Here is a 25,091-nt window from a genome sequence, read left to right on the forward strand (position 1 = left end):
TATGAACAAGACAGTATATTTGGATTATTAAGATCTATTCACTATCTGATAAAGATAAGCATTCTTCAGGTTATCTAGTGAAAAAGTCCCTTATGTCCTTTATATTCTGTTGACAGTGAAATGCAGCACAAATGTGCATTTATTAAAAAGTACAATACCATAACTAAAAATGATTATGAAACATGCTAAAATATTAGAAATAAAAATATAAGTGAATCTTAAATCTGCTTATGAAAATATGCAGAAAGCATCTTTTTTATTTTTTTCATATTTATTTCACATTTGATCTGTAAACTTTTTATTAAAAAAAAATCCACTGTCATTAGCAACGTGTGCTGCCATTAGTTTGTCTTTAGTGAAATAAGAGCGCAGGCCTTAAAGAGTCTCTGGTCTAAAACGTGTAGAAACTCTGATGTAAACACGAGGTGTCTGCCCTCTTCCCTTGATTTTGGGAGTTCATCAATGACATGATCTCAACCAGAAAGGCAGGGGGAAAGGACAACACTTTGATACCTAAGAGCTCCCGGGACAGGAAGCGTTTTTCTTTTAAAGATTTTATTTATTTATTTGAGAGAGAGAAAAAGCACGAGAGAGGGGAGGGTCAGGGGGAGAAGCAGACTCCCCGCTAAGCAGGGAGCCCGATTCGGATTCAATCCTGGGACTCCAGATCATGACCTGAGCCAAAGGTAGATGCTTAACTGACTGAGCCACCCAGGCACCCAGAAAGCATCTTTTTCAAACACTGTTCAAAAACTGCAATATGTGGAACTATATAAATGAAACTACATTACAAGTCACCACTGATGAAATCTGCCAATCTATGAGCTGAAGAGAATTTTTATCTTAGTCATTACTAGAGAAAAAAAAAAAGCTGAAGAGCTTGGTGGCAACACCACCACTAGCAGCCCTTTATACTGGCAGAGCAAAATATTTTATACTAAAAATACTTTGTTCCTCCATTCACCTCACTGCAAATCACTTATTACTACAAATATGTAATACAGTTGAGTACAGGAACAACTTGGTGGCTGAGAAATTATTGTCGTTGTATTTCGTAATGTCAAAATTCAATGAAATTAGATCATTAAAATCAACAACATTGCAGAAATTAAATAAAAATTTTAAAAACCACATAAAACTTCAAATTTATTCCTGTATCTAGAAGCTCCCTCTATGATGGTGATTATGGTTTCAGCCTTGGCCAAACATTGATTTTTGAGATCACCTGGTCAAAATGTACTGTACCTCTAGAATATATAAAAAATAAAGTCTTACATGAAACCTGAAGAACAAGGAGTCACATCTGTCTCTCTGTACCACTGTTTTTTCATCTTTAAAATCATCTTATGAGGATGTGAAGATCAAATGAATTAAAAGCGCAAAGAACAGGGCATGGCACACAGTCACTGTTCAATAAATGTTGGCTATTACTGTTGTGTCCACTGTATCTTACTGAGTGTGGAAATCTGTAAAATCCATTTTTCAAAGTTTGCAATCATGGCAGAAAAAAATCTGATACACCAGACTATTAACAGTTGTTATTTCTGGGAGCCTTTCATTTTCTGTGTTATGAATTTCTGCAATGTTTGACTTTTACACTGTTCTATTTTCTAGTTAAGAAAAGATAAAGATACTTTAAGAATTACTGAATTAACAGTAGCTATTTGTTATTATGTATTTCCTCAACCAACAGATACTAAAAATACAAATTAATATCATGTAGGTGTCCTTGGAAATTTGATATTAAAAAGGTTATCTTTGTACTTGAAATATTAGGAAACACTGTTTTGGATCATGATAACAGTTTCAACCTTATACAAAGCATCTATAATACCAAGATCTCAGATAGTCCACAATTCCAATAATATAAGATTATGCTTCTTATTGTAGCCAAGATTCAGCAGTAGAACACTGAATACCAAAATGAGAAACGTGTTGCTAGGAACTCTTGAAAGAGACAAAAAAGTCAAGACAAACGACAGGTTATGCATACTAATTCAAGTACTATTCTTTTAAAATATAATTTAACCAAACTCTTAACTGATCTGAGACATTCAATTTCCCTCTAGGAAGGAAATTGAGTATTTAAACCAATTTGTTTTAAAAAAGTGCCACCTGATGGGGCACCTGGGTGGCTCAGTCGTTAAGCATCTGCCTTTGGCTTAGGTCATGATTCCAGGGTCCTGGGATTGAGCCCTGCATTGGGCTCCCTGCTTAGTGGGAAGCCTGTTTCTCCCTCTCCCACTCCCCCTGCGTGTGTTCCCTCTCTCACTGTGTCTCTCTCTGTCAAATAAATAAAATCTTAAAAAAAAAAAGTGCCACTGAGGTACAATTTTATTTAAAAATTAATAAATTAATTTTGATTCTACCTGAAGCAGGTTCCCATGAATCAGAAGAGGATCTTTTCCTTGAGAAATGTCCATTTTCCTATTAGCAAAATGAGAAAAAGTTAATTAGGAATTGGGGCCAGTAAAGAATGTAAACTTTTCTTTATAACATTTAAACACAGATTTCTAGACCAATTAAAGCAAGCACTTATATTTGGAAATAAATTCAAACTTCTATAATAAAACATTTTAAACTCTTGAAGTTTTATAAAAATGAAGGGCATTTGTATCATAAAATGTAAAAATGTCATAAAAATAAAAGCCAGTTTTCATAATGCAAATTTAGAGCTTTATATTAACTCAAGATTAAGCACTGTATCATTATTTTGAAAAAGAAACAGTAAGCCTAATATTTGCCAATTGAATGGACGTAACTCAGGGGTGCCCAGGTGGCTCAGTCAGTTCTAAATGCCTGACTTTGGTTCAGGTCATGATCTCAGGGTCCTGGGATTGAGCCCTGTGTCGGGCTCCCCACTCAGTGGGGAGTCTGCCTATCACTGCCCCCCCACCACTTGTGCTCTTTCTCAAATAAATAAAATCTCTAAAAAAAAAAAAGGACATAACAGACTTTTCAATACTTCAGTTCAAGTAATGATATACAACCAAACTCTAAAATCTTGTAAGAATGGACCAAATGTTACTAACTTCTATTGACTGTTAGCAAATCTCATTGGTAAAGACACCAAACTCCTTGCAAACAAACCCTGGAGTTTACAAATACATTTTCTAGCAATATACAAGGCAACACTCTCCATTCCCTCCTAAAATGTCATAGTTTGGTTTACTTTTTTGGTCTATCTGGTTTTAAAATCTCATAGCATCTTATCAACATAGCCCTTTCTTGATATCTGATCTTCCTTTATTTGCTCTGGATGTAGAGACGTTTTTTGAAACAGAGGCACTTGTCTTTCTAGGGGAGACAAGTTTTTATGCTAATCTGGGTTTGGTCTATTCTCAAGGGAGAATGTGAAGTTATATGTATCTGGATAGCTTTCTAAGTATTATCTAAGTTGTGTAAGACCCATTCTCAAAATTATTTAGGACTCATATAATCTATCTAAACCAGTGAGTCTCAAAACTTTAAAGTATATCAGAATCATCTGGAAGGCTTGTTAATTGCAGATTGCTGATCTTACCTCTACTTTCTGGTTCAGTGAGTCTGGGGCGGGGCCTGAGAATTTGCATTTCTAAGTTCCCAGGTGATGCTGATGTTGTTAGTCTAGGGACCACATTTTAAGAATCGCTGTTCTAAAACATTTCTTCCTGTTTTAGATTTTTCCATTCCCTAAGTATCTCCCTTCAGCACAGCCTAATTTAAAAATGACTATACTTGCCTAAAAAAAGAATGCTTACTTTCTTAAGAAAGGTCTTTGTTCATGGTCTGAAAAAATTAAGGGCAAGAAACACTACTTAACTGAATCCTACGGACAGTCAGAAGAAACGTAATGAAATTAGGTTTTAAACAAACTGTGTATCAGTATTTCCTTAACAAAAGATACCAATATTATGCTAATGGTTATTAAATATTTTTAGATTTAGCATGCTAAACAAAGCAGTAGCCAGGCTAATCCAGTAATTATTACACATACCAGGTTTGAAAGATTACTCTTTCCAGGTGTGACGTCATTCTGTTTACTTTGTTCCTGCCTTGGTTTACATTTTCTTTCTATACTAGAGGATTTTAAGGAAAGATTGCTTGCTTCTGAGAAAGAATTTTCCGAGTTGATTCTCTGCTCCATCTGCTCCCTTCTCAACTTCTTTAGTTCTCTTTCTCTGCAGTAAGAAGCTAATGACAACTGGAATTTAGCCCCCAATGGACTTTCTCCTGGGTGGTGCCTGGATAGGCTGCTCCTGCTGCTAAGACTTCTAGAGCTGTTCTTGAAGATGTCAGTTTCTGTCACTGTGGCCTGCTTTTTGGAATCTGCACTGGTCTTGTCTCGATCTCTATCATTCTTCTCCCTGCTATTTTCATGAATGAACAGTGACTTCCTTCTCTCTGGAGATCGATGTTTTTTCTTCAGTGCCTTCATCTCCTTTGACAAGCAATATGGAGGAACATAGACTTTTGTAACTGCCTTTGGATATTTGGTGGCTATTGACACACAAGGCCGACATGACTCATGCATACCACGATCTTTATGGTGCTCCTTTACACCTTTCATGAAAGCCTCTAAAATAGTGCTCTTTTCTGATGGCATCCTTTTGGGTTTAGATTTTTTTGGTGAGGATAGTTTCCTTTCAAACTGCTCTGTCCCAGTGATGGACAATCCACCTCCTCCATATTTGATGTCTGATTTTCGTGGAGAATCCAACATATGTCTGTCTAAATAGCCAATTAAAACACAAATTGCATGTTATTAAAAATAACACAAACTATTACATTTTGTATATTTGCTTAAATTAATAATACTTAAAATACTAAGCTATCACAAGAATTTTCAAATCAGTATTTAGATGATGATACACATTTCATGGGGGGGAATTAAGACATGATTTATTTAATAGCCTTACTTCCATAAAGCTCCCTTTTGCTACATCTTGTAAGCTCATATGGCTCCATTTATAAAATGTTACTGTATTAGAGAATCAAAATAGTATGCAATATGAACATTATTGACTGAGTATTTTAAATGTAAGAAAGAATAACAGCAAAAAGTTTCATGATGTTTAGAACTTATCTTTGTAAAAAACACTGCATTTTCATTATATTTTCAGTTTGAACATTATGCTTAATCAAGGAAGAGCTTAGAGAAATTTATTGAATCCATCTCGCTCTTCAAAAGATCCTGCAAAAAAATGCATTAATAGTATACATACCTTGTTTTGAAGCTGGTTTGAAGAAATCTATAATTGACTGCTTCCTGAAAATAAAAGCATAACTAATATGGTATCACATAAGCAAACGTTAAAACCTCAATAATTCAGATTAAGGGGAGAATACTAGATTTATAGGATATAGATTGGATTTCACTACCTGGTTTAATCACGTTCTGACAATGGCAATAATGCTTTGCTAAGCTGATTATAAAAAACTGAAAATATAATTTACCATTTCCTGTACGAGCAAATTTATAAAAGCACAACTGAGGTTTATATAATCTACAGTACTAAAATGATAAGACAGGAGTACAGATCCAGGGAATTGACAGTGTGCTTCCTAGGAAAAGCTGACTGCTACATGAAGGGATCTGATCCTATTGCTTGGTATCTCCAGTGACTGGTACAAAATAATGCTCAGTAGATGTTTGCTGAATGAATAATGGAGATTATGAAAACTCAGTAAAACCTAATAGACTCATAACAAGAGTAGATGGTAGAATGGCAATATCAGTGATTGGGCCCAGCTGGGGAGGCAGCTGAGTTGAAGGGCACGCTGGCCAAAAGGCAGAAAGGATCAAGTGCCAAGCTTATACTACCTTCTTTATATACTACAGTAAGATGTTAATCTAAGTAACAACAGAAATTAGAATGAGTCTTCACAACTAGTGTTTCAAAATCTTAATTTTTACCTAAAAACTCTTTAAGATATTTACAAAAATAACACATTGCCTGGGGAAAACACGAAACAAGAGAAAAGGAAGAAAGTGAACAATCACAAAAACCAAATTGTTTTAATTTTTAAGGATTTCTGCACCTTTCTGCACAGTAACACAAAGTGAACCATATTACCAGAATTTGTATTTGGATTGATGTATTTAGAGTTATCTGTCAGCTGCATAAAGAGAAATGTCATCATATGTAGAGCAAAAAATTAACTTCCTGGCAAAATTCTGCTAAGACATATTCATTTTACTGAAAGAGAAGCAGTACACTCAGTTTCCCTAAACATTTATTCATTATGAGGTTGGAATGCTCAGAGAAAACTTGAACAATCCAAGTCCCTCGTACGCTTCACAGGTCACGTTCAAAGAGCAACACCCGTCTTTAATGGTTTACTGAGAGTCTACAATGTTTATAAAATGTCGGTAGAAAAGCTAACTGGTTATGAAATGAATATGAGTGACAGACTAAGGAATCATTTATGCATTTGTTTTCATAAAACATACAAAATTAATTCCACAGGAGAATAAACGAAAAAATGTCAGAGGTTCTGCAAATCGGGAAAGGATGATGCCCTCTGTTACTGGTTGAGGAGAGAGGGGAAAGGATTAAGCAGCAGCTAATTCAAAACAATACTAAATATGCCTTTACATTAGTTACTAAAAGTAACATTATACCTTTCCTAAAATATTAGATTCCAGGCTCCTTTTCGAGTAATACACCAGAGGGAAAAATGGTTTTGGGTAAAACATACAAGAAATCTGTAAAGTAACCATGAATGCAACTTTCAAGTAGGAACAGTTCTCTAATTTCATATGCATAGAAATGTTCATTGGTTATTTATAACTAGTTTTTAAAAATTATTAACAGCTCACAACCCCTTATCTGAAACTTTTGGGGTCAAATGTGTTTTTGAATTTTGAATTTACTGGACTTTAGAAAGGGGGTAATTTGGATGCATTACATAAAGCCCCCCAGTAGGGTCTGACACTGCACCCCAGAAGCAAACACACCAATATTTCTCCAGCAAAGCTTACAAATACTCACACTTAATGCCATAAAGCCCATAAACAGGCTTCCATTAGTTCTAGTCAGGTTTGGCTGCCAAGTCAGAGGTGGTGCCAAACTTACTGAAAACTTTTGATTTTCGTAGCATTCTGGCTTTCACAATTAAGATAAGGGATTGTGGACCTGTACCACACTAGAAGATGAACTTACAGTTAAACTTGTTACAAGCTTTTTAAAACTTAAAATAAAAAAGACAGTACCAAGTGCGTAGAGAATTTAAACATGTTTTATTGTCAGAGGATGTCAAAACTCCCCATCTTATTACATAGCTCCCACAAAATCTTCACAAAAAACCTAGCCTCCTGGAGAGGCGGAAAGTTACTGAAGGAAAAAACATATCACATTCCAAATCTGCATGCCAAGTATCAATTATCGTGCATACTGGACTATAAAGTAATTCGTGGAAAGGTTTTCCTCGTCACGTCGTACATAATTTCACCCACAATTTAGAAAAGATTTATACTGTTAAGCTACTATGATCAGTAGAACTGCAACGTACAAAAAGCCACCTAAATATGCACTAAGCAGGTAGGGCCCCGGGTCCAGCTAACGTAAAAGACAAAAATCACGGTCTACCTAAGGCGGGTTCTCCGTAGCCACCCAAGCTGTGGTCACTAGACCGAGACCTGCGTCCCAACTACAGAAAAGGAAACTCGAAGTCCCACAAGCCCCCGCGCGGAGGCGGGGCAGGGGTTTGCCAGGCCCCGGAACGCCGAGGCCTGAGCTCGCGGAGGATGGCGGGAACTGAAAGAGCGGGCGTCCGCAGTCCTCCCTCATACCCTTGCCCCCGCGACCCGGCCCCTTCTCCAGCCCTCTCCACGGTACCTGTCCCCAGGACTCTTTGTTCTCTTTCCCGCTGCAGCAGGGGCGGTACTACCGGGTCTCAGATGGCAGCGCGGGGGCGACGACCCCGGGGCTGGGGATGAGGGGAAACCTGGCCTAGCGGGCATGCAGCGCCTTGTCATGTCGGCGCCGCTGGCGACGGCGGCATGAGCTGTGGCTGGAGAAGTTGGGTGCGTGGTTGCCGTCTTGCTGCTGGGACTCGGGGAGGCTGTCGGAGCAGAGTTGGGCGGCACCCCCTTCCCTCTTCATGGCGGTTCTCTCTCTTCGGAAGTGACTCCTGTATGAGCGGGAAGGAACCTGAGGACCAACAGGGGGCGGATCTTACTTGAAGGGTCGCCCTCTGACTGGCTGGCACGGCGGTCATTCCAGTAGTGGCGCAATAGAAAGCCGCAGCCTCTCAGGAGAAGGCGGGGTTTCGAGAAGGGGGAGGGGACAAGAAAACTGCCCCCCCCGTCACGTGCGCGGTTGGGGGGGAGCGCACCGTCGCATCCGGGCCGCGTCGGCCTTGGCAGGCACGCGGGGGCGGAGAGGCGCGGGCCGCTGCGGGTGCTGCGGCAGCTGGCGGCAGCCGCCTGCTCGAGGGCGAGGGACGAGGTTTGCAGAAGCAAACCCGAGCCCGGCAGCTGCCCTCGGTGAGGATGGCCAACGGTTGGGCTTCCTGTGTCATACAATTGTGCCTCAGAAATCCCCAGCTGTTCATTACATCGTCTCTTTAACATCTTAGGCCAAAGTGCCCTAATGCTGTCACCATTTCCTTGGTAATCTGCACAACCCAATCTGAAGACTTGTCCGTTCTGTGAGAGTTCTTAAGTATGTGGTGGATGCCTTTTCTCTTTTTTTAAGAAAGAAAAAAAAAACCCCACTGAAATAGAGGCTGTTTTTATTCCACAGAAGCATTTTGTTTCTCAGCTGTTGAAATGAGTTACCCATGAAGTCTCTGCAGCCAGATTCCTTGGAGATTTTTGAAAGGAACACAGGGTCAGCTTTCAGTTACCCATGTTAAGTGTGGACAGCATAGATTAGTGAAAGCTGCCAGCACTCTCCAGTCCTTTGTAAGGGGCTTGTGGGTTGGAGGCTGTTAGCCAGGATTTTCCTCACAGACTGGTCAGAATATCTCTGAGCCTCAGTTTCCACATCTATAAAATGCTGTTCTATTTTTCTTGGAAACTGTAAACTATAAAAGTGATAAGCAGTGTAAACTTAACAGTTCGGAGTCTCTCGTGTAATAAGTACTGAGCAAATTAGTGTTCCCTTTCCTTTGCTCTTTAGACATACTCTTACACTCTAATTTACTACAAAATCTTCCAGAGATACCTCAGATACTGTCTGACATATATGTATGTAATATATTAATGTAATTAATATATGTAGACATATATTGTATATAATATATTAATAGTTAACACATACGTTATATGTGATATCTTCAGGATGTCCAAGCTTTAATTGTCAGGCCTGTTCAATCATTTGGGTGGAACAAAATCTTAAAACACAAAAGAATTTAGACAGGTATTTAAAGTCTATTGTGCTGAGGGGCGCCTGGGTGGCTCAGTCGTTAAGCGCCTGCCTTCTGCTCAGGTCATGATCACAGCGTCCTAGGATCAAGCCCCCCATAGGGCTCCTTGCTCAGCAGGGAGCCTGCTTCTCCCTCTCCCTCTGCCTGCTGCTCCCCCAGATTGTGCTCTCTCTGTCAAACAAATAAATAAAATCTTTTAAAAAAAAGTTTATTGTACTGAGATTTGACTGCTTCTGTAGCTAAGCAAGGCTGACTGACCTGAAGTTCACTTCTTTTCCCTCCTGGTTAGCCCTTAGGAGGAAGAATTAATGAGGAATAAAAGTGGCCCACAAGGTTCCAAAGCATAGGGTAAAAGATAAACAGTGAATGTACGATCTGTCATACAACCCAAAAAGCATATATATGCTGCTAATATACTAGGTAGCGGTGATGCAAGAAAGGAAACACTAAAATCAGGGGCATTTTTTCTGCTAATAAGTGAGAAGTTGTACGTAGCATCATTCTCTAACAAAGAATACAATAGATGCTTGAAATGTGTTGAATGAATAATGATTTACACATTTGTTTATTTGGGGCTTTTTACATGTATTATTTCCTATCTTGTATTAGTGCTTTCTCTTGGGTGTTTTTGTACTAGTAAATTCTTGCTTCTATAATGGCATACCTACAAAACATTTAATCTGATTCATTTCACTGCATGCTCGGTCCATAAGAAAGAGCGATGCATAAAAAACAACATTCTGCATGATCAATCAGTTGCTTTTCTTGGATTATAGTATTTGAATCATCTGGCCTCCAAGGTATCACTTTAAAGTCTGTACTCATGCTACCAAACAATAGTTTTCACATTTTCTTAATCTGAGCAACAGATTATAGAGTTAAGTGAGGCAAGAAATCCCTTGATCAATAAATGGAGATGGAGTCATAATGAAAACACAATTTTAAAAATCTCTTCTTAACAGGGAAGTAGTTATCTAAATCCTCAATGAGCATCAAGGCTCTTCTTTGTTTAAGCTGTGTTTGAAAATGATACAGATTTGGTCACAGGGTGAAATATGCTCAACATACTAACCGGAACTGCTGGGAGCCTCTCAGGCTCTCCCCCCCCACCCCCATAGCGTTGGGCAGTCTATTTTGTGTTTATACCCCTTCTCCCCACATTGAATGTGTACATATGCCACATGTACACATGGTTCATGTAGGGTTCATGTAGTGGGCCAGAAATAGATAGCCAGAAGCTGTCCACCGGGTGAGAGATGGTAAAGAACTCAGGTGTTTGCATGTGAGGAGACAAGAGGAGAGTAGAACTGGGGTGGGGCTGGGAGGAGAGGATAATGAATAAAGTAGACAAGACTCAGAGACTTAAGACAAAACTTCAGCCGGGATTGGATAAAGAATATGGAGAAATTAAGGCCAGATGATCATAAAAGGCTAGTTTGAAAAGATTTCTGGGAATGCGGGTGGGGATGAGGAAGCAAAGACCATAGGAGTGGAGTGGCTTCTATGCATGAAGCTTCTATGGGGTGCAGCTCAGCTCAGTCTGGCACCCTGAACTGTTAAAGGCCGTTAGGAGGAGGGCACACTCTGGCCTTGATGGGAAGGGATGGGGCAGCAGCAGCAACAGTGTTACATGAACAACAGATCAAGTTTGCTGGGAGTGTCAAGCCCAATGTGGGAATTCTGAGAGGAGTGACAGGATAACTGGTGCCAGAGATTCCAAGCGGGCACAAAGGAAACAACAGTGGGCAGACTGGCTCACGCAGTACCTTAGCAGGCAGAGACTAAAAGAACAAAAGGTCAGTAAGTTACAAAAAATGATACTAAAAAGAAGAGAACTAAAGTAAAAGTAACTTCTGGTTCCACAGTAATGACACACTTTTGCTCTGAGATTGCTACCTTCTGGTAAATTCCAAGGCTCTTGTTGGAGATTCCTCCAGGGCCGGTGGAGAGACCAAGGTGGGTTTACTGTAGAGCTGCCTGCCAATGGCCAAGCCCGTATGTGTGGAGGGGAAGGTAGAGGGACCTGGGAAGGGGTGGGGGGGATAAGGAACAGACCCAGAGAAACAGGAAATAATTAACTTGAACGCCTGACAGAGAAAGAAAGACCACGTGATGATCTGATGAAGGACAGGCCAGCTCCTGCTTCTCGAGAGCCACATGATTCACTTTGCAAATGGATGCCAAACTCAAAACTGCCCAACAAGCATTTGGAAGAAGCACTGGCTTGGTTTTAAGGGGCTGCTAGGGACACGCCAAATGTAATATAATGTAATGTCATATAATCTAAATTCCCTGGGAATAATTAGTAACACTCTGAGAAAGCAGATCCTATGTTAGGGAAAGTACGTTTCTGGTTATTTCACTATGGAATGTTGCAAGATAATATTTCCTACAAAAGTAACATATTTGTGATTTTTGACATACCTGAATATTTCCTGTACTATTATTTACTCAATATTTTCACTTAAATCACTCTTAAACCCATTTATTTTGGAAGAAAACTTAAAATCATTTCCCTAAATTAAAAATCAGTATCACTTGGAAAGTGATAACTTTCCAAATGGAAGCAAACTGTAAAAACTAATAAAGAACTCAATAAGAACTAGAAAAATATCTCCCCACATTTCTCCTACGGTCATCTTGTTTACTAGTGGTGGTAGGCATAGATATTATTCATATACGTGAAATACAAGAGAGTCTTTGGAAAATACTAGTTTTAGGGACTCCGGTCTATAATCAGGTGTTTTTCACACATGGTTAGCAACCCATTAGAGGGTTTTAAAATTGATGTAAGGGGGGTCCCAGACCATAACTGAAAAAAGAGTGAGGGAATGGAATAGGGAATATCAGTGCATTGCACATAGTTTATAGTTATGTGTTATTTTGCAAAACTTCAGTTGTATGTATTTTCTTTTAGAGGCAGTGATATAAAAGGTAGGTCTGTGGCTCCTACTGTGGGCAGTGGTGGAAAAGTTTGAAAGTCATTGCTGTAATCTGTATTCATACTTCACCCTTCTGTGTACTGGGGGCTCTGAACAGCAGAAGCTGCTTGGAGGAGAAAAGGTGGGCTTCCTTTGGTCACTCCTGCTGGTGAGGAGGGTCGGGAGACACAGCTCAGGCTCCCCTTATGTTCCTTTAAAGCCATTCCCTCCAGGAGTGGGGAGCCTTGTAGAGGGAGGCTGACCGTCTCTCCAGAGGAGCTGGCCTTTCCCCATCCTGCGCTGTAATAGCTTCAAGATGGAGAGGAGGGCCGAGATGGCCCTCTTAGGTCCAGCCTTGTCCTCAGTAATCTAGGGACTGTGGGTGAGAAATGGGGGAAGGGAGAATGTTGCAAACGAGGCAGAGATCCCCTGTTCCACCTGCCCCTGACATAAAAACCCACCACCTGGAACTGGAGAGGGTCTGGGAGGGAGAATACATTTGATCTCTCACCTCTGCAGTGCTCTTCCCAGAATTCCTCACATCATGACCCTTACTTTATCAGGCTCTGACTTGCCTCTACAGTCATTCCCTACCAACACTATCCTGAAGCTGGAAGCTTCCACACCACCAAAATACTGAACCTTCTGTGCCAGCCTTCCTGAAAATGTGCTTCCCTGAGCTCTCAAAGTGATTCTTTTTTTTTCTTAAGATTTATTTATTTATTTTGAGAGAGTGAGAATGAGAGAGAGAGAGATAGTACATGAGAGGGGGGAGGGTTAGAGGGAGAAGCAGGCTCCTCGCTGAGCGGGGAGCCGGATGCGGGACTCGATCCCGAGACTCCAGGATCATGACCTGAGCTGAAGGCAGTCGCTTAACCGACTGAGCCACCCAGGCGCCCTCTCAAAGTGATTCTTAAAGACGTAGGACAACATTTAAAAATCAAGAGATTTCACACAAAACTCTAGATTTCTGGCTTTAACAGGTACAAAGGAAGGGTCTCATACTTACGCCTACAGGGGCTGGGTAAATAAATATGTGAATCAGGTTCATTTTCCTGACTTTTATAGAGAGCTGGGATCAGAGAAATACTTCGCAGGTCAGTACGGCGATGGCGGCAAACTCCTATTGGGCCTCACTATTGGTCAGGCACTGTTCAAGCACTTTATGATTGCTGACCCTTTTAATCTTTGCCACGTCCCTACAAGTTAGGACATGGTGGCACTGGCTCAGTGTTTGCACAAGCATGGTGGTAAATGGCACGTGGAACTCAGCCTCAGTGAGTAGAGAGGCGAGGCTCTGGGGGAACTGGGGGGCATATTCCCCGCTAAATGGAGACAACCTCTCTAGGCTGCAGTTTCCACGTGGGAACGTAAGTCCCGTGTTTCCTCCTCTTCTCTCAGCAGCAAAGAGAGAAGCACCCGGCAGTGGGGAGGTGAGGCATGACATTGCACAGCAACTCCTTTTTGAGCTGCCCTGGATGTCTTAATATATGCCCTAATATTTGTTTCTGAAGTTCTAGGAGAGAATGCTCTCTTAAAGCATTTCCTCTTGGAACCAAGAGAGGAAGAAATAGTGCTTTCGGAACCCAGAGGAGTGTTACAGGGAGTTAGCAGGGTTCTCACTCAGGGGTTCTTACTTAAAGAAATTGCCACACTTTACTTATAATCAATACCTGTGGGCATTTCAAAGAACCAATGGCCGATATCTATCAACGATATAAAATGCACATGTCCTTTGATTCAGCAATTCCCTTTCTAACGTCTCTTAGAAATATACCTCTCCGTTACCAAAGATGGATCTATAAAGTTATTTGTTGTAGCATTAGACGTAGTATAAGACTGCAAAGGAACTAACCAGCCCAGAAGTCGGGGACAAAACAAATCATGGCACATCCATACAGTAGAACGCCGTGCCTCACTTAGGAAGTCACTTGGAAAGCGCAGCATCCTTCCAGAGAGTCTTGGCATATACGTGCAAATCATCCCTTTTATTTATACAAGCAATAACATAGCCTATGTATACACGGTAGCATTACACTGTTCTGCAACTTAATTTTTTCTTAATATATCTTCGAAACTATTCCATACCAGTTTATACTGTTCACAAGTGTAGAGAGTTCTGCCAAACTACTCTGTAATACTGCCAACCTTGGCATCTAGTTTGCACGGCCAAGCAGCCTGCAGGGGCCTTGAACTGACATCTGCCCTCCCACGCACGTGCCTAGATAACAGCCTGCAGAGTAACAAGTAAACGTAAGTTCCTGATAAGACCCCCCCCAACAGTCCCTGTGAACAACAGTCTCCCCCGCCTCCCCCTTGTGTGCCCCTTAATGAGACCCCCCGGGGAGCTTACCAAAATCCAGCTCTTTTTAATTTGAATTGACCAATGGGCCCTCAACCTGGGAACCACAAAGGATGCTACCATGGATCCGAATAAAGGCGTGTACTCCGGGCCCTGCTGCTCTCCCTGCCTGCAGCCTGCCTTGACCTCCCCGCATGGGAGGCCACTGGTCCTTTTAAGTGGCCACCTTGATCACAGGTAAAGAAGCTCCTAACAATGGCTGCCTCTAGAGAGAGTTTTTCCCCTACTTGTGAAATTTGTATTTTACCAGTTATATATATTACATTTCCAAAGAAACAGATCTCTCTCTCACCTACACATAAGAAAATAAAAGGACCAATAGTTTCAGATTAAAAGTTATGCTGTTATATTAACTGGTTTCAGTGAAGACTTGCCAGACATCTGCCACTATTTCTGTTAGCCTCTGCCCATTTCTCCCTCATCTCTCCCTGGGACCTTGATACTGACACCCCTGCGCCTATCTGCTTGTTGTGGCCAATGTGGAGGCCGTCTGCTTATGTTGCCTGAGGAGGGATTTGGTAGGACAAACATTTGATGCTGAGTTCTCAAACTCTGCGTGTCTTAAACGTAACTCATTATCTCCGCTCCCTAACCTCCCAATGTAATGTTCTCGCCTCCTGTATTTCTTATCTTAGTGAATCGGGACATCATCTCTCCTCCCCTGTCACCCAGAAGCCTGGGAATCCTACTAACCCCTGCTCTCTATCACCCTCAGCCCCCATCTGTCATCAGTCATCAAGTCTTAGTGATTTTGCACCCTAAATATCATTTGTATCCTTTCTTTCTCTTAAAAATACATGCACACACAAACACATATTTGGTTGTTTTTAGAAATGTGAAAGATACAAATACAAAGAAGAATATTACAAACACATATTCACCACTCCAGACTCACAGACTGTTAACAGTTTGCCCAGTTACTCTCCTCTCCTCTTTTCTGGTCTTTTTTTTTTTTTTTAAGATTTCATTTATTTATTTGAGAGAGAGACAGAGAGAGCATGAGTAGGGGGAGGGGCAGAGAGAGAAGGAGAGGGACAAGCAGACTCCCTGCTGAGCAGGGATCCCGATGGGGGGTTCACGGAGGGGGGGCTCAATCCTAGGACCCTGAGATCATGACCTAAGCTGAAATGAGACGCTTAAGCTTAACTAACTGAGCCACCCAGGAACCCCTCTGGTCTTTTTGTTTTTATAACAAAACATCACAGAAGTAGCTGTCCTTTTTAACCAACACCCCAGTTTAATTCCCCTCCCCCCAGTATTGTGGTTTTCAAGTACATAAGTTCTCTGTGCCTCAGGTTCCTTATTTTTTACATACACCTATATGTAGTCATAAGGAATATATAGGATCATTTTGTATATGTTTTTGAAAAGATTTGCGTACTTACACATCTTATTTATGTATGCAGTTCATATGCCACATTTTATCCATTACAAACAACGCTGTCACAAATATTTCTGTACAAGCTTCTTTGTGCCCATGTGCAAGAATTTCTGTGGGTTATATAATCAGAAGGGAAATTGCTGGGTCATAGGGTATTTGCATTATCAAGTTTATTGTATGCTGCCAAATTGCTTTCCATAAACGGCCAAATTAATTTATGGCCCTACTAGCAATGTTCTGTTTTCCTCATGTCTGCTCTAATCTTTGATACTGTGCTCCTTTTTTATTTTTGCCTATTTGGAGGGTGAAAATGGCTTCTCATTGTTTTCTTTTGCATTACCTTAATTATTAGGTCGACTATCTCTTCATACATTTTGGGGGGTGCCTATTTGGATTCTTCTTGTGTTAATTGTCCATTTCCATATTTCACTTATTCCTAAGCTGTTTGTGTTTTTCTTATTGGCTTGTAGAATTTAAAACTACATATTTTGTATACTCAAAAATCTTTTCTATCCCTCCTGCTGTACCCCAATACGAGTCCTAATTACCCCCTGCAAAGTCTTTTGCAACAGCTTTCAAACTGGTCCCTTTGTCCTTCTTCATCTCCCCACTGCAGCCTGAGCTATCTTTCTAGCAAGCAAATCTGAGTATGCCACTCCCAAATTCATTATTGACAGAGAAACAAAATCATCATCATCAACAACAACCAAATCCTCAGCAAACAAATTTCAAGGCACTGAATCAACAACTGAATTCTTTGGCAGGCCATACCAGGTACTCCACGATTTGATCCCTTTCTACCTGTGTGAGGCCATCACATTGCTCCCCCACTGAGCATCTTACTTCTAGCCATTCTGAACAGTGGTATTGGCCGTTCTTTGAACACATCGGCCTCACTCATACTTCTGGGCTTTTGAGTACCTCATTTCTACTGCTATCTTTTCGTCCTAGCAAAATTTTACCTGACATCCCTAAAGAGACCTGGCTGCTCCTTTCTCAACCCACATACGCCATGACCCCACTATAATATTTATGACCTTGCATTGAAATGATTTATTGTATCTGTCTTCCCTATGGGTTGAAAGCTTCATTTGGCCAGGGTTCTGTCTGTTTGTCACAAGAGGTAGAATAGTATAGTGGCTAGGAGTATGAGCTCTGAAGCCCCAGATGGCCTGGGTTTGAACCTCAGCTCTGTTATTATTTGGGAAGTTGCTTAACTTCTCTGTGACTCAGATTCCTCCTTTGTAAAGCAGGGATAATGATAATAGTACCTATCTCTAATTGGCTTGTATTGAATCATTTAATATACGTAAAGTGCTTATAATAGTATGTAGCATATAATAGGTGCCCAATAAAGGTTACTTCTGATGATCTGTGTTTGTTTACCTATTATTAATAACCATTATTTATTCATGGTAGGCACTTGGTACATTTGCACAAATACCTTGTCTACCTGCACCGTATGTCTTAATGCCTTTTACAGAATTAGGACTGAGAATGTTAAAACACATTCCCCTGTCTTTGGGGTATTACATCTTCCATGGGGGCTAGCTCCTACAGTTCGGTCAGTTCCCCCAGTTTGTCTCCTGCCCAGTCCTGGCTTCCTCTGATTGTTGGACATAGGCCCATTCCTCAAAAAGAGATTCCTAGGGCCAGAGGAGATACTTAGTGTAGGAGCAGTGCTGTAGCCTAGGTGATACATGGACACCCCCAACTAAAATTTTAAGAGTAATCTCCACTATTCACTTAGTCCTGGTTTGGTCAGTGAGTCTTGGTCAATGGTGCCTGTTCTTCCCCCGCTTCTTCCCCAGCTCCTCCATCCTAGGCACTTAGCTACCATACCAGAAATAACTGTAGGCATTAGAAAAATGCATTATGTTAAATGAATCTGGGAACATCATTTGCATTTTAAAAACCTTAGCTAGCCCCTCTGTGCTACTTCCACCCCAGTCCTCTCCAGGCCACTCACCGAATCCGCATTTTCCCTCTTCTCTTCACCCTTGAAGCAGGCTTCAGTCTGAGGTCACCACGTGTGATAAACCCAAACCATCTGTTCCAAGATTTCCCCAGAATCCGCAGTTTCCCATGGTAGGGACTCAGATGGTCTTTACTGTAACGTTTCTCTTTCTGAACTCTTTCAAGCACAAAATTCTCACTTTGTGTTCTTATGATGAGAGCAGAAACAAACCTTTCCTGGGTAGTTGGGAGCAGGAAAATATGCTTTGTTTTTGTTTTGTAGAGCACAGCCTAGAAAAGCCATTCCTGATTTTCTAGAGGCTCTTAGAGTGATGCTGGCTTAGATCACAAATGAAAAATTCAGATGTGGACAGGTGTGAAAGTCAAGGGATCAGCCTGGGGGATTCTGGGTGTCTACAGCTCAGCAGAACAAATGGCAAAACAACAGGTGTCCACAGATGTACCGACCCATGAGGCACTCGTACCCAAAGCTCACTTCGGGATTGAATTCTCTCATGAAATCTGCCCCCCTCTCTGTGCGGCCCCCCTCACCCAATCTCTGCAGGGCTTGGGAAAGGATGCATTCTGCTGGCCTTATGTTACAGGTGCTAGGAGGTTATGTGTGACTCACTCAGAATTAGCTGGCTGTAGGACGCAATGTTCTGACATTTTCAGGCTGTTTATTAGTCATAGAATGTTGCAGCCTACCTAGAGATGTTGTATAATAATGAAAAATCATGGTTGAAGCAAATGCTCAGGGGTGGCCACAGTGACAGAGCAGAAACCTGTTGATTTGGGAACCCAGTGTAGGGTCCTCAGAGCCACAAAGTGCTCTCTTGAAATAAGAAGACAGTTTCCGGGGCGGGGGGGAGGAAGGAGTTCTATGGAAAAAAGAATCAATGTGACTTTCTCTAATTTGGGGATCAGAAATGGAGTTGGCGAATTTTGGAAATTTGGCATTTCCTGGACAGAAACCAGAGCCAGGGATTACTAACTAAAACACTTCGTAAGCTTCGTACCACCCTGCATTTGTTCTTACTGTTCTTCTCTGTTTGCTTCTTGGAGTGATGGAAGAAAACACTTAAAATCCAAACAGGCCAGTGTGCTGGGCATCAGGAGTTCTAGCCAAACAGGGAGCGAGGGAACTAAATGCTGCCCCTCAGCCCGCAGGGGCGATGGTGTGGCAGCCTCCGAAGGAGAGGGAAGCACATTGAATACCTGGGTCTGCAGCAAGGGAGGACGGGAGAGCTTTGGTGAGGTACACTGTGGGAGGGGGCAGTTGGTCCTGAGAAAGGACAGAGCCCAGCAGCAACAATTTCACGTGTGAATGAGGCTGCTCACAGCAGCACGGTCTGTAACAGAATATTGGTAACAATGCACGTGGCCATCAACAGAGGATGGCCCGGCTTTACCAGGGGATACCATACAGCCATTAGAAAGAACGGAGAGGATATAAGCGTGCTGATATGAAGAGATACTTGACATACACTAAGTGAAAAAAGCAGAGCGTGGAACAGTGTGCAGGTAGTAAAATCCCACTTCTTCTTCTTCTTCTTCTTCTTTTTTTTTTAAGATTTTATCTGTTTGACACAGAGAGAGAGAGCAGAAGCAGAGGGAGAGGAAGAAGCAGGCTTCCCACCGAGCAGGGAGCCCGATGTGGGGCTCGATCCCAACACCCTGGGATCATGACCTGAGCCCAAGGCAGATGCTTAACCAACTGAGCCACCCAGGCGCCCCATAAGATCCCACTTCTGTAGGGCATTTCCCTTTCAGGGTGGGCGTAGGCAATGTATTTACATATTCTTGCACCTACAAAGACAGTGTCTGGGGGAAGTTCTTGAAACTGTTCACAGTGCCCCACATCCACCTTCTGGGATTCAACGTAGGGGAGATATCAGGGAATTATTACTTTCAACTTTATAATCTTTATTCTGTTTGAAAATTTTAAAGGCGGTGTATAATTTTTAAGAAGTAATTTTTTTGTAGAGCTTTTGAAAGGATTTCAGTCGGGCAAATTTCAGGATTTATACTATTTGGAAGCCTGTCCCTGAATGCTAATTTCAAATAGGAATATGGACTTTAGTTTTCTTATTTCTGCCTTCACCCAGGATGGTGGATAAAATTGCAGTATTTCAGGCACATGCCAAATACTTACAATGACCATGTGCTAAGCCACAGCAGGATTAAGAAGATGCCAAAGAACCTGATAGCATATGAACATTCTCTGTCCACAACGTAATAAAATCAGAAATCAGTAACAAAATTACCACATTTAAGTAATAGTTAAATATCAGTTGAAGACATAGTCTAATCCTAAATTCTCTAACAGTGATAACATAAAGGAAACCCTGTATTAATGAGTTTTCTCTGATTTTTACTTTCCCCTTAATTATGATAAGGATGTTTGCTGCTCCTAAGTTGAACTAGCTGTGAAGAAGAGAACAGGTCAATTTATTTATTTATATCTCATCTCTTTCTGTTAAGGTTTGAAGGCAGTTCAGTTGCTTGTGAACTCAAGCTAAACATGGAGGAAACTTCTTTGTCAGTCGTTGTCACACTAATGTATTAAAGCCATGAAATTCCTCCAAGATCCTAACCCTTGGCTACAGGCACCAGCATTTGAAGGATCCTGTTTTTTCTTTAGAAAGCAGCCTACAGCTGCCAGTCACAATGTTGTTTAGATACTGACATGGATGGATGCCCAAGATATAGCTCATATGAAAAACAAAACAAGTTGCAAGACAATGTGTATTGTACGTAGTGTTAGATGGCCTAATTGCAAACTGGGCGTACACTTGGAGGTGCCGAGAAAGCAAAAAAAAATTTATTTTATTTTATTTTTTTTTTAAGATTTTATTTATTCGGGGCGCCTGGGTGGCTCAGTCATTAGGCGTCTGCCTTCGGCTCAGGTCATGGTCCCAGAGTCCTGGGATCGAGCCCCGCATCGGGCTCCCTGCTCAGCGGGAAGCTTGCTTCTCCCTCTCCCACTCCCCCTGCTTGTGTTCCCTCTCTATCTCTCTCTCTCTGTCAAATAAATAAATAAAATCTTTAAAAAAAAAGATTTTATTTATTCATTTGAGACACAGAGATTCAGAGAGAGAGAGAGAGAGAGAGAGAGAGCATGAGCAGTGGGAGAGGCAGAGGGAGAGGGAGACGCAGACTCCCCGCGGAGCAGGGAGCCCGATGTGGGGCTCGATCCCAGCACCCTGGGATCATGACCTGAGCTGAAGGCAGACGCTTAACCATGTGAGCCACCCAGGCGCCCCGAGAAAGCAAAAAGAAAAAAAAAAAAAAACCCAACGAAGTTTGAAAGAATACATATAGTTTTTAAAGTACTGAAATAATAATGAGAGGAAAAATCAAAAACTTTGACTTCCACGTGCTTGTTTTACTGTTTAATATTTTTCTTTTTGAGTGAAACACAAGTGGGATGGGGGACACCATAACCATTTCCAAGCTTAGGGCTGCTGAAGTTCTAAGTCTGGCCGTGCTATTGCAATACCACAAGCCCGGCCTGAAGGCTCATCCTTGATTCACTGTAATGTGCTAGAATTTCTTTGTCAGTCCTGCTGCTGCCACCTCCGACCTCTGGCCATACTCTACCTGTTCCCTTGTCCAGCTGGTCTCGGTGGATTTCCATCGGACTATTAAGATTCCCAACAGTTTTTCTCTTTTCTAGCTTGGATGGACCCCTTGGATATTACCTCAGACCTTCTAATTAAACCCTACCTCTTTTTTCCTATATAAACAGGCCTTCTGGCCATTTTCTTGCACGATTCAAAACTTTATATAAATGCTCTGGCAAGCTGGATGAGTGAAAAATGTGGGTGCAACCAATTAAAGATACCGAACACAGTAAGTTCATAAAGCTGTGTTTGAATGAGAGGACAGGAGCCAAAGCCAGCCTCTCGCAGGTGGAGGATGCTCACGGACGTCCTGACAGTCTTGGGATGAAGGCTAACCCACTGGATCCGAGGAGGAGGACAAAAAGCGGCCAGTTGGCAGGGGGAGGTGGGGCTGTCGAGGGGTGATGGGGGCTTTGGCTGGCTGGGTGGAGAATTCATCAGAGTCTGGAGCTTCCTGAATACAAAGGTTGTTGGGACCAACGGGGATTTACTGGGCTTTAGCCAATTCTTGGCTCTGAGACTCGCAGGTGACCTGTCCGGCCTATTTGTTGTACGTTATACAGAGGCAAAACCCAGTCAAAGGGAGGCCTGGGAGAGCAGAACTCTCTGCGGTAGAAGGACCCTTCCCCAAGGTAAAGCTGATGGCAACCCAAAGTAGCTCTTGCTTGATGAACGGTTGGCCACCCCAGGAGAGAGAGGTGGGAGCACAAAAGGGGAGTGTGGCCGCCCAGTGAGCGCTTCTGTTAGCACATTAGAAAGGAGGCAAGAGCCAGGCCCAGAAACCAAACCTCCTGACACCTGTATGATTTTTACTATGTGTGGCTTCCCCAGTTTATATTTTTCCAGGTCTGTTTCCATGGTGATTAACAGCCATCAGTAGCAGTAAAGCAGCCAAAGCTTTAACATAAAACGTGTTTGTCTTTAGGGGTAGCAGGGAAGGGGGATTTGGGGGTCTGGCAAAGGCACCTGCTGAAGGAGACTAAAAAGGAGGCTGGCCCGGGACCCACAGTGACACGGGGCAGGAGACCTGGACCCGGCACCCAGTCTGGGCCCAGGAGAGCCTGGAGGGCTTAGTCAAAAACAAAACAACAAAAAACACAGAACGTCAACAACAACAAGAAAGAAAAAGCCCTCCCCTGTGGGATTTCTCACCCCTACCCTCATTTTACTTATCCCTCTATTGTGGCACTTATTTCACGCCTAATAAGAGTTAATAAATTGCCCTGTGACAATCTGCTTTTATATTTCCAACTAGATATTGGAATGAAACCATGTCTCACATGTTCCTGTGTTCCTGAGAGCCTGCTGCAGAACTGGGCATGTATCAGAGGCTCTTTATTTATTTATTTATTTATTTATTTATTTATTTATTTATTTATTTATTTATTTTTATTTATTTAAAGATTTTATTTATTCATTTGAGAAAGAGACAGAGAGAGCACACAAGCAGGGGGAGATGCAGAGGGAGAAGCAGGCTCCCCGCTGAGCCAGGAGCCTGATGTGGGGCTCGATCCCAGGACTTGGAGATCATGACCTGAGCCGAAGGCAGATGCCCAACCATCTGAGCTACCCAGGTGCCCCATCTTTATGTTTTTTTAATTAAAATTTACTTTTATAGACATACATCTAATGTATAAATGTGCCCTTTTTATTTTTTTTCCTTGGCTCTCGGCTCCTTCTCATATTTATATAATCATGTACAAACAGAATGCACACAAACACGCACACACATGCACACACACAGAGGTTTTTTTGGTTGAAATATGCTTTACAAAAATATAATGATGTCACCTTACACACTTTTCTGCCTTTTGTTTTTCTTCCGCACAACCGCTCTTGGAAATCAACCAAGGAAACTTCTATAGGATCATCTCCTTCTCCTTAATGGCTGCCTAATAGTCTAACATGCGGCTGTGCTGGAGCTCCCAGCGGATTGTTCACATCTCTTCCCAGCCCAGGCGTTCAGTGACACCAGGCTGGTGCCTCAAAGTTAGGCACTGGGACTGGTTATATACTAGGAATCTGCAAAAGCTAAAAACCAGGGCATTTTCCCTATTTTAACTAGCCCATCACTGAGCCTTATTAATGGGTTTTAGTTTGTGTCTAGCTTTTTTTCTGGGGGGAGGGGTGTGGAGGAGAATGGCCAGTGTTTTCATTTCTATTGATGGGTCAAAGTGAATACATATGTTCAGTTTCAAGAGATGTTGTCAGATTCTAAAGGGTTGTAGAAATTTATAATTCTACCAGCAATGTAAGAACTGTTTTCCACGAATCCCTTCCAGCAATGGAAATTGCCCTCATTTTAATTTTTGCTTTTGAAAGGTATGAAAACAATATCTCATTGTACTTTAATTTGCATCTCTTTGAATACTAATAATTTTGAGCTTCTTTTCCTATGCATGTGGACCATTTACAAATTGCTCTTTTGTGAGGTGCCTTCCAACAGCTTTTGCCCATTTTTCTGTTATTTGTCTCTCGTCCATTTATGGAGCTTTTCTGTTTATTTTTGTTCTAAATTATCTGTCTGTCCTGGACATTATGAATATTTTCCCCCAAATCTATTGTTTGTCTATTGACTTTGTTTATCTATTGCCATACAAGTTTTTTTTTTATTGTTACCAGGTAAAATATGTCCATATTCTCTTGTATAGATTCTGGACTCCAGTTTTGTTTTACAAAGCCCCCTCCCCTGACTCCTATACTGAACATGTAGACTCCTAAATTTCCAAGATTTGTATCGTCTCATTTTTTACATTTGTCTTTAATCTACATGGAGTTTAAATTTGTATGTGGTATAAACTAGGAGTCCAGTTTTATTTTCTTCCAGATGGAAGTTGCCTTGGCACCATTTATTAAATAATCTGTCCTTTTTCACAGAATTGAAATACCAACTATGTCATATAGTAAATTCTCATATATACACTTGGTCTATTTCTGGCCTCTCTATTTTACTCCAATGATACATTTATCTATTCCTATGCCAATATCAAATTGATTTAATTATAGTGTCTCTATAGTACATTCTGATATCTGCTAAGGCAAGCCTCACCCTTTATTTTTCTTTTTTACATTGTATTTGCCATTGTAAAGCATTTATTCTTCTATATAATTTAAACTTGTTTTACTCAATCCACCCCAACAAAACTTTCTTGTTATTTAATTAGAATTGCATCAAATGTGTACATTAATTTTGAAAAAATCGATCATTGTTATCAATATTTTTTTCCAGAGATATTCACTGAGTATGTACTTTGTGACAAGGTCTGGGGATGTAGCAATGAAGAAGAAGACAGACATGATCTCTGTCCTCTTTGAGTCCAGGTAATTGTTTTGTTTTTGGATTTTATTTTTAAGTAATCTTTATACCCAACGTGGGGCACCAAGTTACAACCCCGAGATCAAGAGTCACATGCTCTAATGACTGAGCCAGCCACATGCCTCCAGGTTATTGTTTTTAATAAGTAAATGGTCCAGCAATTGTACTCTTCTGT

At 41.4% G+C, this 25,091-nt stretch overlaps 1 protein-coding gene across 4 annotated transcripts in view; it reads right to left on the reverse strand.

The window, feature by feature from the left end:
- Nucleotides 1-8,093, reverse strand: part of SLF2 (SMC5/6 complex localization factor 2) — a 47,776-nt gene extending 39,683 nt beyond the window's left edge. For all 4 annotated transcript variants that reach the window (XM_028098551.2, XM_028098552.2, XM_028098553.2 and 1 more), the window contains exons 1-4: nucleotides 7,821-8,093; nucleotides 5,205-5,248; nucleotides 3,977-4,710; nucleotides 2,370-2,427 (exon numbers count right to left, since the gene is read on the reverse strand). In XM_028098551.2, the coding sequence (XP_027954352.2) occupies nucleotides 2,370-2,427; nucleotides 3,977-4,710; nucleotides 5,205-5,248; nucleotides 7,821-7,960 (976 nt within the window). In that variant the 5' untranslated portion in view covers nucleotides 7,961-8,093. The remainder of the gene's footprint in view (nucleotides 1-2,369; nucleotides 2,428-3,976; nucleotides 4,711-5,204; nucleotides 5,249-7,820) is intronic.
- Nucleotides 8,094-25,091: the final 16,998 nt, after the last annotated feature.

The sequence above is a fragment of the Eumetopias jubatus genome, unplaced genomic scaffold, assembly GCF_037043125.1.
Source record: "Eumetopias jubatus isolate StellerSeaLion01/CBP00866 unplaced genomic scaffold, mEumJub1_p1.0 scaffold_17, whole genome shotgun sequence".
NCBI lineage: Eukaryota > Metazoa > Chordata > Mammalia > Carnivora > Otariidae > Eumetopias > Eumetopias jubatus.